Here is a 12,572-nt window from a genome sequence, read left to right as displayed (position 1 = left end):
GGAAACCTTGTGAAATCTAAATAAAGTCTGTAGTTTGGCTGTTTCTTTTTTTTTTTTTTTTAATGCATGTAAGGAGTTTGATCAACATTGTTTCTGGAAATGTGATGGAGACCTCAAAGCAATATTTAATGTCTTAGCAGCCGCATGGCACAGAGATATCCGCTCGGTGCTTTGTGACCGCCTGGAGGGGTGGGACAGGGAGGGTGGGAGGGAGGGAGACGCAAGAGGGAAGACATATGGGAACATATGTATATGTATAACTGATTCACTTTGTTATAAAGCAGAAACTAACCACCATTGTAAAGCAATTATACCCCAGTAAAGATGTTAAAAAAAAAGAATAAAATTACAAAAAGTGACATTAGCAACCATTCTAGAAGAAGCACACAGCCTCTGTAGAAATACAAGTAAATTCGCTCTTTTTCCTTAAAAAAAATATTTAATGTCTTCATTAAAATGATATATTTGTGTCTTAGTTTAGCAAATAAAAACTGTTAGTAGACAGAGGAAGATGGGGTGCATGTGGCTCTGAGTCAGGGAGTCTGCTCTGACGATCTCTGGGAGGCCTGGAAAGAAAGGGGTGTGCCCATGAGCTTCCTAAGAGCCCATGGGAGGTAATCGACTTCTGGGCTATGGGCACTTCACAGCCACTGCATTATTTTAAGCCACGGCGACTCTATTGGGTCGGGGAGGGGGGTGTTATTTATAAATAATTCCAATTTACAAATAAGGAAACTGAGTCTGAGTGAGACTTATTAAGATATAGCAGCCACAATTTGTTGAGTGCCCGCTACAGGTAGAAATTTATTATTTCATTGCATTCTTGCAAACCGAGGTAGATACAGTTATTATGCCCGTTTTAGAGATTGGGAAGCTGCAGCTTAGAGAGAGGAAGGGAACTGGCCAAGGCTACAGAGCCAGGAGGAGCCTGGGAGCCACACTTCTCCGGGGTTGTCTCACCCTCTGCCACGCACCCCACTTCACACCCAGCCCAAACCCAGCACAGAGCCCACCAGGGACCTAGAACTGAAGCATAATTACAGCAAGTCAGTCCGCACCTCCAGACACCGTTTCCCTTGGAAGGAGACAGGGAGGCAGAGGCACAGACAAGGACAGATAAGAACAGAGAAGAGACAGAGCAGAGTCTGAAAGAGGTGTGGCCACCTCTCAGGGCAACTCGGACTCATGGTCTCTGGGGCTGGGTTCTCAGAAACACATCATTTCTGACAAAAGAGCAGAGTCAGATGAACACCCCTCTGTGCCAGACTGCATCTCATGGCATTGATATTGCCAAGGAAACCAGCCCTTAACGGTTCCCGAGAGCTATTTTTCTAAAGAGACAGTGTTGTGTACTTCTTGAAAAAATTATCGGAGATTTATTTCTTTTCTTTTCTTTTTTTTTTTTTTTTTTGCGGTACACGGGCCTCTCACTGTTGTGGTCTCTCCCGTTGCAGAGCACAGGCTCCGGACGCACAGGCTCAGTGGCCATGGCTCACGGACATGTGGGATCTTTCCGGACTGGGGCACGAACCCGTGTCCCCTGCATCGGCAGGCGGACTCTCAACCACTGTGCCACCAGGGAAGCCCAGAAATTTATTTCTTTTTCTTCCTCCACATGAATTCCCCCTGGGATTAAAGCCCATCGTAGGGATGGAGGGGAGATAAAGTGATTCACAGCAGCTCCAAGTGGTCTTTCAATTTTCCAGAAAAATGTACATCTCCCTAATATGTTCAAACCTGATTGACTGCTGGAATCACCCCAGGCGCCATTCCTGCCTCTCCCCAAGGTGAAGCTATTGTGCCTTCATTTATCTCCCTCCCCCTCTCCCTGGCCTGGACCGTGAGCCCCAGGGCAGTAGCAGCAGTTTCCTGTGCCTGCTTAATCTTCGCATCCAGCACTGGCACTGGGGAGACATCCCAGGGGCATCTGTGAGGGGCAGCCTTGGGCTGTCTCCTCGGCACCTTTATGAGGCCGTTCCCATGGCCTGGGAGGACGGCTCTGCGGTGTCTTCTCTCCACCTCCTGATTTCTTCCTGTCAAAATGCAAAATCCTTCAAGGTCCAGGTCTAAGTTCAGTTCCTCCAAGAACCCCAGGCTGGCACCCCACTGCCACGCTCTCCCCTCCTGAGAACTTCTGTCCCAGCTCCTCTCCTGCACACCTGATTGTCTGACCTCCCCCAAAACTGTGACCATCTTGAGAGAGGTTCCCACTGCTGGAGAGCAGATTAAAAAATGAGCAAAAGCCACGAACAGATCTTGTTCTACAAACCAAGGCACTGTTTTTATCATCATCTCCTGGTTCCCCTTGGCCCTTTGTCAGCCAGCTGCGCCCTGCAAAACCCCATCCTCCAAAACCCAGGGCAGCTTTCCCCCGACCAAACCCCCTTTGGTTAAACTCTTCTAGAACCAATCTCCCACTCCTTGGATACTTGTGGGAGGAGTTAAGCATCCTCCTTTTTTCTGATGAGAAAATTCCAACTCCGCCAGGAATAGCACGTGGTCCCAGGGTCGCTCCTAAAATCAGAAATCTCTGTCCCCGTCTCCTGTCCCTGACGTTCTCCCTTCCTTCCAGTCGTACTCCCAGAGCCTGTTCATTCCAGAGAAAAGATAGCTTTGGTTTATTTTTTGAGGCAATGGAGTGGCAAATCCATTTATGACAGAATGTTTGAACATGTGTTCACTAAGTCTTTAGCTGACTTTGCGTAATTGAGAAAAATAGTGGGTGTTTATGCCTTGGCCATAAGGATGAGGCTGCCTCTGAGAGTGGGAGGCCAGCCCACAGCCTGGCCCTGCCTGCCCAGCTCACCAGTCCCTGAACAGAGGCTGCAGTCTAAGGCCTTATGGGTGCAGGTGTGGTTGTCTAAGGCCCGTTTGTGCTCAGCCGCCTTTGTGCAGGAGCCGTGCTACCTCTCTCCTCCTTCCCTCCAGCAGTGCCTGCATGGCCACCCCCCCCCCCCCAGTGCAGCAATGAGGCTGGGGAATCAGCCTCCAGCTCTGCCCACAGTCAATCTTGACCTCTCCCCCAATGGTCTGCCATCTGAGGTTGAGAAGAGCTGTGAACACAAACTAGAAACTCCCAAGCAAAAGGCAGAGATAAGCGGTTACTGCTGGAATGGCACTGTGGTTGAGAAGCTGGTACCCAAATATGTGGGTTGGAATCACGCCTCAGCCGCTTCCTAACTTCAGGCCTCAGGTGGAGGTGCTGCGCTGCTCTTTCATCTCAAAATAGGTGTGATGATGACATGATGACAGTGATGTTGAGTATGGGGGTACCTACCTCACGGAGATGGCGGAAGGGTTACAGGAACCAGGATGCTCAAAACGCTTAGGGCTTGGAATGTAGAAAGGGACCTTTAAATGTTTGCTATCCTTAACATTCACTGCTGATACTGAATTCAGGCTGAGAATAAGCTAGTTCGCTTTTATAAGTGTGACGTGACTTTCTGAGGCATGAACCTTGACGGCATTGCTTTGGGGTCTTACAGAAGCAGTCGAGGGGGATACAGTAGTCACACACACCTGGGTTTGAATCCCAGCTCATCCGCTGTAGCCCCAGGGCATCTCTCCATCCCTCTGAGCCTCAGTCTCTTCATCTGTCAAATGGGGACCAATAATCTCTACCTGCCTAGGTAATAATAAGCCTTAAATGAGCTCATTATGAAAACGGACCACTCATCACCCACCAGCTTCCTCCTTAAGCTATTGGCCAAATGCATTCTGTCAATGGCACCCTCAGACTCTTCTTGTGCCAATGTCTGTTTCCACATCCGACCCTACCTCCAGACTTCAGAGAGTGAATATGTGTCATTCGTGGCTGAATGCCCCATGCCCGGCACAGCCTGGCCCTCTGCAGGTGCTCAGCAGATGCTCATAGGATGAAGGATGTTGGGCTGCAAGATAAGAGCCAGGTGCACCTCTTGGTCCTTTGCTTTTGATCTCAGCATCATTTCAGACCCATTCGGCTGAGGGTGGAATTCCCTCCACAGCCCAGATCCAGCCCCAGCCTAACAGGACACTCTGCCCCCAGAGCTCACCCATCCTCAGGGACCCCTGCCCCCAGCATCTTCCCCAGCAGGCTCACTGAGCAGAAGATAAAGAAAAATGCAAAGGAAGGTCAAGACCCAGACACATCTATCTTTATTTGTTTCCTGTCAGAAAAGTCCAAGGATTACACCAAAAAATACTTCAGCCTCTGCTACCTACCGACAAAAATACACCACAAAATTATAAAGCGCTCAGCAGTTTTGCTAGGGACAACTTGTTATTCCGCTTTAGGTGACCAATGAATTTACAAGTGACTCGAGGTGACTGAAGGGTGGGGAGGGAGGAAAGGTCAGATGATAGCTTTCAGCAGACTAGTTTGAGCTACGCTTGTCTTATTACCCAGCTATTATGTACGATGATTTCAGCATCATAGCAAAGCCACACGCAACAAAATGCCCTTTAAACGGCCTGTTTGAGCTTCGAGGGGAGCCAGTACCACACCTCATACAGCCTCTCCCAGCCAGTGCTGGCTTTGCTGGACCTGGAGCCAACGCCACACAGAGGGGCTCTCCCCAAAACGTTTGCGGGAGCGCCTGAGGTGGGACCAGGGCCACGGGAGGCCTGGGCAATGTCAGATGCTGCCACCTGGCTAGGAGCTTCCAGAACCAGACTGCGGAGTTTGGACGGTGCCCCCTGTCAACACAAAGGAGTGGCCAAAAGACGGCCACAGGTCTTAGCTTCCTTTAGAAATGATTTGGCTTTGCTGCAGCTCCAGTGAAAAGTCTCCCTGGCTGTCACCTGAGGTTCCTGGTTAGGACCCTTCCTGTTCTTCCTCGTGTTATTAGCACTTTGGGAAACAGCAAACAGACACAGATTTTAAACTTGGTGCTGTGCTTATAGCTTGGCCAAATGTCACATGCCCACGCTGGGCTTTCTTCCCGCAGCCTCTCCTTTCTTCTCTTTCTACCCTTTCTGTCTCCTGGGCAATACCCAGGTGTAGGGCTAGAAACACAAGAGAAAGACAAAGGAAGTCTGTCCGCTGCTCAGTGTTTCTTATGCCCTACACATCCCTAGGCCATGCAGCCCGGCCCCAGCTCCGATGCCCATACAGACGAGTTTGTGCTAACTTTGCAAAACACACGACGTGGTGGAGGCTTTTCTCTCTGGGTTGCATGCATCCTGGGCTTATAAATGCCAAAATCAGTGCTTCTCTCCAACTCAGAAGTTCCTAACTTCTGGTATTCCTCCCCTGCAGACCGGAGGCCAAGGCAAGCAGCCCGCCTGCATCACTCACAAGTTCTGGACCTTCCGAAGCTCACACGGAAGCTACCCTCTCTCGTCTAAGAGGCCCAGAGCATCTGTGCTCTTTACTACCCTTCAGTGTCTTCCAGGTGCAGCCAGTCTCACCCTTTTTTGTTCATTTTCTTTGTTTCTTTCCTCTTCCGTTTTTAAATTTTCCTAACAAATAATAAGCAGTGGCTTTGAAAATATCTTACATGGGAACAGTCAACACGAAACATGCCTTTGTACATGAGCCTGACTCGGGGACGAATCAACCATACCGAAGGACGAAAAGAAATATTGATTCAGACAACTCCAGTGCAGGAGATTTTCGGTGAGATACCCCCACCCCCACCCCCGGCCCCACCCCCGCCCCCATATCCCGGGAGTACAGTGTTGTCTTGTAACTGGAGCTTGGCTTAGCCCGCGGGGGTCCCCCTCTCCGCCCCCGATTCTGGCTGGGGGTGGGCCTCTAATGGCCCTGGGTCTTGGGCGGCTTGGGCTCGTGGATGACGGCGGCTGCCGACAGCCACGGCCCGATGGCCCGGGCAGTGCTCTGCTTGGCCACGCTGTAGTGGCTGATGACCGTGTAGAAGCGGCTTCTGGAACTGGGGTCCTGGGATGAGTAGTAAGCATCCAGGGAGGCCGGGATACAGCGCTTGTGCTGGGGAAGAGAGAGACAGAGTCAGGGGTAGCTCGGTGGACTGCTTCCGACCCGCCCTGCAACACGGCCACCCCACCTGGGGCCCACAGGCACGCCAGGCTCTCAGCCAGAGGGCGGGGGATGGTACCTGGCCTGCGCCTGGCCCTCATCAGGCCTTCCCCAGCGTCATCACCATCATCAAAGCTGCCACCTACTTGAAGCCAGAAGAAACTAACCTGATGCTAGGTTGTAGGTTCCCAGAGGTGGAGAGGTGGTAGGAGAAATGGGTGAAGGTGGTCAAAAGGTACAAATTTCCAGTTATAAAATAAATAAGTCCTGGGGATGTAATGCATAGCATGGTGACTGTAGCTAATAATACTGAAAGTTGCATTTTTGAAAGTTGCTAATAGAGTAGATCTTAAAAGTTCTCAACACAAGAAAAAAATTTGCAACGATTCAGGGTGATAGATGTTAACTAGATGTATAGTGGTGACTATTCTGCAATATATACAAATATTGAATCATTATGTTGTATACCTGAAACTAATATAATGTTATATGCCAATTACACCTCAATAAAAAGTAAAGAAGAAAGAAAGAAAGAAAGGGAGAGAGAGAGAAGGAGGGAGGGATGGAGGGAGAGAGAGAGGAAGGAAGGAAGGAAGGAAAGGAGGGAGGAAGGAAGGAAAGGAGGGAGGAAGAGAGGAAGGAAGGGAGGAAGGAGGGAGGGAGAAGGAGAGATGGAGGGAGGGAGGGAGAGAGAGGGGAAGGAAGGAAGGAGGGAAGAAAGAGAGAAAGAAAAAGAAAGAAAGAGAAAGAAAAGAAAAGAAAGAAAGAGAGGGAGGGAGGGAGGGAGAGGAAGGAAGGAAGGAAGGAGGGAAAGAAAGAGAAAGAAGGAAGGAATGAAGGGAGAAAGAGAGAGAGAAAGAAAAGAAAGAAAAAGGGAGAGAGAGGGAGGGAGGAAGCTGCTGATGATACTAATTCAAGGTCAACATCCTCTGCTTACTGACTGTGGGATTACAGTAGACACTTGGTAGCTCTTTACCTGGCTGATTCACCCACCCCCAACTCCTCCTCTGGGCCATTGCCTGCAGCCAACTGCTGTCCATTTCATTCCCTTGATTGGATAGTTGTAACTCTTTTCTCTTATACCAAAAGCTTTGGTTCCTGACAACATTAATATAATTATATATTTGCATTATCCTACAATATATATCAAATGGTCACAAAATAACAGCAATATTATGAGTAATAGTTAGACTACTGAAGGAACTATAGGATTTCTCTGCAGCTCTCTGTGTCCTTAGAATATATGCCACTAAGGGTGTACAGTCAATATACTGCATTCTACAGTCATTTGGAATATTTATTTTCTTGGTAAGTTTATGTTCCCAACTTGATATACAGCTAGATTTTAGCTTGTTTTTAATTTCAGGAATTATTTTTTTTTATTTATTTTTACAAATACATCAAACACTGATACACACAAGGACGAATGTAGAGTAAGATACATCCAGAGCAGCCTTGCTCCCCAGCCCTATTCTTTCTGTCCCCTCCCTGCCCACCTGAGTCACCATTTTTCTTAGTTTTTTAAAATTTATCCATCCAGAATTTCTTTCTGAAAATAGAAGTGAACATCCCTGACCTCCCCTTTTCTCACTCCAATGTGGCACCTTTTTTTCTTCACTATTATCCTGGAGGGTATTCTGTGTCCACGTCTGGAGCCCCCCCTCACTCATTTTCACAGTTGTTTGAGATTCCATTGTGCGGATACATCATAGTTTATTCCACTGTCTCCTATTGACAGTTGTTGCCAATCTTTCCGAACCTCAGCTTCTAACAACTAAAAATGTCATCTTAGGAAGTCATGTAGCATAACCAAAGGACATGTGTTTTTTTGTTTCTTTGTTTTGTTTTTTTTGCAGTACACAGGCCTCTCCCTGTTGTGGACTCTCCCGTTGCGGAGCACAGGCTCCGGACGCGCAGGCTCAGCGGCCATGGCTCACGGGCCCAGCCGCTCCGCGGCATGTGGGATCTTCCCGGACCGGGGCACGAACCCGTGTCTGCTGCATCCGCAGGCAGACTCTCAACTACTGCACCACAAGGGAAGCCCTCAAATTAGTGTTTTCATTTTCTCTGGACACATCTTACATTTTAAACAGCCATACCCAGAATTTAAATGCTGATGAAAAGAAGACATTGATAAACGCTTTAATTGAAGCTGACAGTCACCTGGGCCACTCCCCTGCCAGAAGTCCCTTACCTTATAGACAAATCCTTCTGGGCAGCTGTGGTCATAGGTGAAGGCTTTGTAAACCACCAGGAACACGATGCAGGCGAGGAAAGCTAGGGCCAGGCTGACGAGGATGGTGACCTGGAGAAAACAAAACAGAATCCTCCAGCCTCAGCTTGCCTGACTTCATTTCACGTGGTGCAGCCTTCGAAACCCAGAGCCGATAGGCAGCCTGGTATGTTAGAAAGAGTAGGGGGTGGCCAGGGGCCCAAAGAACCAGCTCTGTCTCAGCTCTGTCACCAACTTGGAGCGTGAGCCTGAGCAAACCATCTGCAGTCTTTGGGTCTCGGTGTCTCCTTCTTCCAGAAACTCTCGGAAGCTCCGTCTTGGCCCAATGTGTGATTTCCACCTCCTCCCCATTTACTTTTCCTGTTAACTCTGTGGGGGCAGGGGGATGACCATTAAGCCCTCACTTACGGTGTTCCTGCCTCCCATCACCTCCCTCCCTGCCACTGCTGAATTCCAGTCTCAGGTATCAATGCTCATTCCACCTCCACTTGGGTGTCCAGTACTCACCTGAAGTGCGTTCTCAAATAAAACTCCTGCCTCCCTCCCATCCCAAACCTGCTCCACGCCCTGCATTTTTACCCATCTCAGGAAAGGTCAACCTCACCTTTGCAGTCACTCAGGCCAAAAAGTTTGAAGTCATCTCTGACTCTCTCTTCTTCTCACATTCGACATCCTAGTTACCGGCAGAAGCTGTCATTTCTGCCTTCCAACATATCCATAATCCAATCACTTCTGACCCCCTAAATCATCTCTTTTGCAGCCAAAGCCATCATCACCTCTCACCTGCAGTACTGAAACTGCCTTCTAACTAGGGGCCTCCTCTACCCCTACATGTATTCACACACAGCAACCTGAGAAGTCCATTCAGACTTGAACTCAAGGCATGTCCCTTCTCTGCTCAGAAGCATCTAATGGTCTCCAAATTGCTCATAGTGAAAGCCCAGCTCCTAACCGTTATCAACAAGTAAGCTTTAAAAAAAATACAACACCAAACAAACTGAAGTCACCAACAGGATTTACCAGAAAGGACTAAGTAGCTAATTTCAGAGGCACCTCCAGGTTTGCACTGGCCCCATCCCACCGCCTGTGTACAAAGTGGTAGGGTAACCCCCATGATGCTGGGCACCTAGTCTTATAAGCAGACTTTTTTCATGTTATTTTTAAAGCTGCTGGGCTTTTGAGTCAGTTGGCCTAGAAATATGGTAGAATTCCTATCATGGAGAGAAGGCTTATTGTGATTCAGAAGAAAACTAAAATCAACTTTGGAGTGTGGGGGGGCGTCCCTATCCCATCTCCTTCCTACCTCAGGACATGGTTTATAAGGACAGGAGGAGATGGGATTCTACATTACTCCAAATGGAGTCATTGGTTAGCAGCCGTAAATACTGGATGGAAGGAATTTGAAAAGGAAAAGAGGAAGATGGGTGTGGGAGACATCCATCTGAATCCTATGGGCAGACATTGTCCGTGAGAAGTTCCTGTGCATGTGTGTGTATGAAGTTTTAGGACGATGTGCTATTGTGATATAAGAAATATATCTATTTGGTCTTGTTCCCAGTTCCTGGCACAGAGCTAAAACACTTGTAATTTCCTAAGTGATAAGAGCAGGGTAGCAGCATCTTTTGTTGTAATATTTGGTTTTTGTGCCCAGTTCCTGAAATAACTCTGATCCATAAAGGTGAAAGGAGCAGCTTCTATTATTCATAACAACCCCTTTTCAACTACACCTGAGTTAATGTTATGTTATATTATGTTATGAGGTGACTTTTGGAAAGTCCCTAAGGATGGGGGCTGGTTGCCAGAGGAACTAACCACTGATTGGAGGGTTGTAACTTAACTGCCTCCCCGACCTCCAGGGAGGGAAGAGGGGCTGGAGATGAAGTTAACCACACATGGCCAACGTCTTAATGAATCATGAAGCTTCCAGAAAACCCTAATCGAAGGGACTAAGAAAGCTTCCAGGTTGGTGAACAAGAACACATCCATGCCCCTGAGGGTGGTGTACCCCAAACTCCACTGGTACAGAAACTCCTGTGCTTGGGACCCTTCCAGACCTCACCCCATGTATCTCCTCATCTGGCTTTATCATCCTTCATAATGAACCAGTAATACTAAGTAAAGTGCTCTCCTGAGTTCTGTGAGCCATTCCAGCAAATTACTGAACCGTGGAGGAGGTTGCAGAAGCCCCCAGTTTATAGCCAGTCAGTCAGAAGTTCAGATGTCAGCCTGAGATTTGTGACTGGTATCTGAAGTGGAGGCAGTCTTGTGGGACTGAGCTCTCGACCTGTGGGGTCTGTACTGACTCAGGACAGTTAATGTCAGAGTTGAGTTAAGTTGTAGGAAATCCTCCACCAAGAATTGGAAAAGTGCATGGTATGGAAAAAAACCCCACACATTTGGTGTCAGAAGTGAGAGTATAGAGAAAAAATGTTTTTTCCTTTTACATGGTGACACATAAAATTCAGTTCTAAACTACTGTCCACACAATGTGCTGTCCACCCTCTCCATTCACATCCCAAACCCTCAGCTGCGGCCTGTTGCTCACTCATCAGCCTCCTCCCCAGGACTAGGGTGGTGACAACATGGGGTGAGATGGTACAGAGGTCAGACTGGAGTCACCCAGCAAGATGTGGAGAGAGATGGAGATGTCAGAGGCCAGAATTTGGAGCAAGAGGTACCCCCAAAGACGCATGCACCCCTTAGAACCTCCAAAGATAGTATTCGATTAGTACAGGGACAGGAGCCACCCAAGACCACCACTCATCGCTGAGGACCTAAGAACACCCAGTCAGCAGGTGTTTGGAGTATAGATGTAAAGAATTTTAAATGCCCAGTTTTCCCAATAGCCAAAAGGTAGAAATAGCCCAAACATAATCAGCTGATGAGTGGGTAAACGAATTATGGTCTATCTGTACAATAGAATATTATTCAGCAATAAAAAGGAATGACGTTCTCGTACAAATGTGGATGGGCCTCAAAAACATGCTGAATGCAAGGCCACCTATTGTATGATTCCATTTGTACAAAATATCAAGAATAGGTAAATCCATAGAGACAGAGTGCAGACTGGTGGTTGCCAGGGACTGGGATGCGGGGAACAGGGAATGACTGCTAATGGGGATAGAGTTTCCTTTGGGGGTAATGAAAACCTTTTGGAACTCGATCGAGGTGATAGCTGCACAACATCGTGAATGTACTCAATGCCACTGGACTTTTCACTCTACGTTCTCAACTTTATGGTATGTGAATTTTACCTCAACTTTCTAAAACATGCCCAGAGCTCCGGCTGACTTTGTCAAATGGACCTTAAACTCCTGCTAGCACCCCGTCATCAGAGCTGCCCCCATGACGGGGACAGACACGCTCACAGTCGCCTCCACGGTCGCAGACCTTGAACATGCAAAGGAAAAGTCGAGAGCTGCAGCCCGCCCTGCCACCACCTGAGGCAGGATCTGGGGGAACCCTCAGAGAGCTCCCCCTCCAAATGACCCCATACAGCCCCAATCTCCGACTGAGCAGAGAGCCAGGTCTCTTCACTGACTTGGAAGCAGGACAAGACTCCAGTGTGGGCGTCCCCAGGCAGGGCTGGACGCTTTCCCTGGTTCCCAGCAGGCTGGTGGTGGAGCTGGGAGCTGAAGCAGGGCCCGGCAGGCTGGCTGTGAGACAGGTTCCCTTTATGGTGGGTTTTTTTTGGTGTGGGGGGGACCTCTTTCATTCCTAACAGCCCTGAGTTAACACCCTCCACCTAGGAGGGGCAGGATCTGATTCCCCATAGCACTCCTATGGCTTGACAGGGTGAGCATAGCAAATGTTTCTGAAAAAAGAAAAGAGAGGGAGGAGAGAAGAGAGAGAGGGAGGATCCTAAAGGATTCAGTGCTGATGCCTAGATGGCCACTACCCCAGTGGATTCTATTTATCTGGTCAGGGATGGTGGGTCCAGGACACTCTCCAGGTAATTTTAATGTACAACCAGACATGAGACCCGCTACTCCAGTATGACTGTGTATGAGGGTCCTTGAGCTTAGAATCACCTGGGCAGCGTTTTAAGCGATCCTGATGCTCTGGCTCCGTCTCAGACCAATTACATCAGAATCCCAAGGCAGTTGCTGTGTGCAGGCAAGTATTGAGAAGAGTGCGGGACACAGACCCCAGGCAGGGTGGCCTATATGACCATCAGAGTCAAGGTCTGATGCTGACTGGGATGCCAGGGGTGCAGCTCACCTCAGGGCATTCTTCCGAGCAAGGCTAACTTCTGCCACGTGTTCCGTGGCCCCAGCACGAGGGTGATGGGAGGCCGTTTTAGGCGAAGATAAGTCTGCCTCCCCGCCCTGAATCTTGGTAACTTCTGCAACAACTAGAGGT

The 12,572-nt window shown here is 48.7% G+C and overlaps 1 protein-coding gene across 1 annotated transcript in view; it reads right to left on the bottom strand.

The window, feature by feature from the left end:
- Positions 1–5,629: 5,629 nt before the first annotated feature.
- The window catches only part of NSG2 (neuronal vesicle trafficking associated 2), a 57,352-nt gene continuing 50,409 nt past the window's right edge, over positions 5,630–12,572 (bottom strand). Inside the window, exons 4-5 of the mRNA XM_030829881.2 lie at positions 8,172–8,282; positions 5,630–5,929 (exon numbers count right to left, since the gene is read on the bottom strand). Of these exons, the coding sequence (XP_030685741.1) occupies positions 5,738–5,929; positions 8,172–8,282 (303 nt within the window). The 3' untranslated portion in view covers positions 5,630–5,737. The remainder of the gene's footprint in view (positions 5,930–8,171; positions 8,283–12,572) is intronic.

The sequence above is a fragment of the Globicephala melas genome, chromosome 3 (assembly GCF_963455315.2).
Source record: "Globicephala melas chromosome 3, mGloMel1.2, whole genome shotgun sequence".
NCBI lineage: Eukaryota > Metazoa > Chordata > Mammalia > Artiodactyla > Delphinidae > Globicephala > Globicephala melas.
This window is presented reverse-complemented; position numbering and strand designations above follow the sequence as displayed.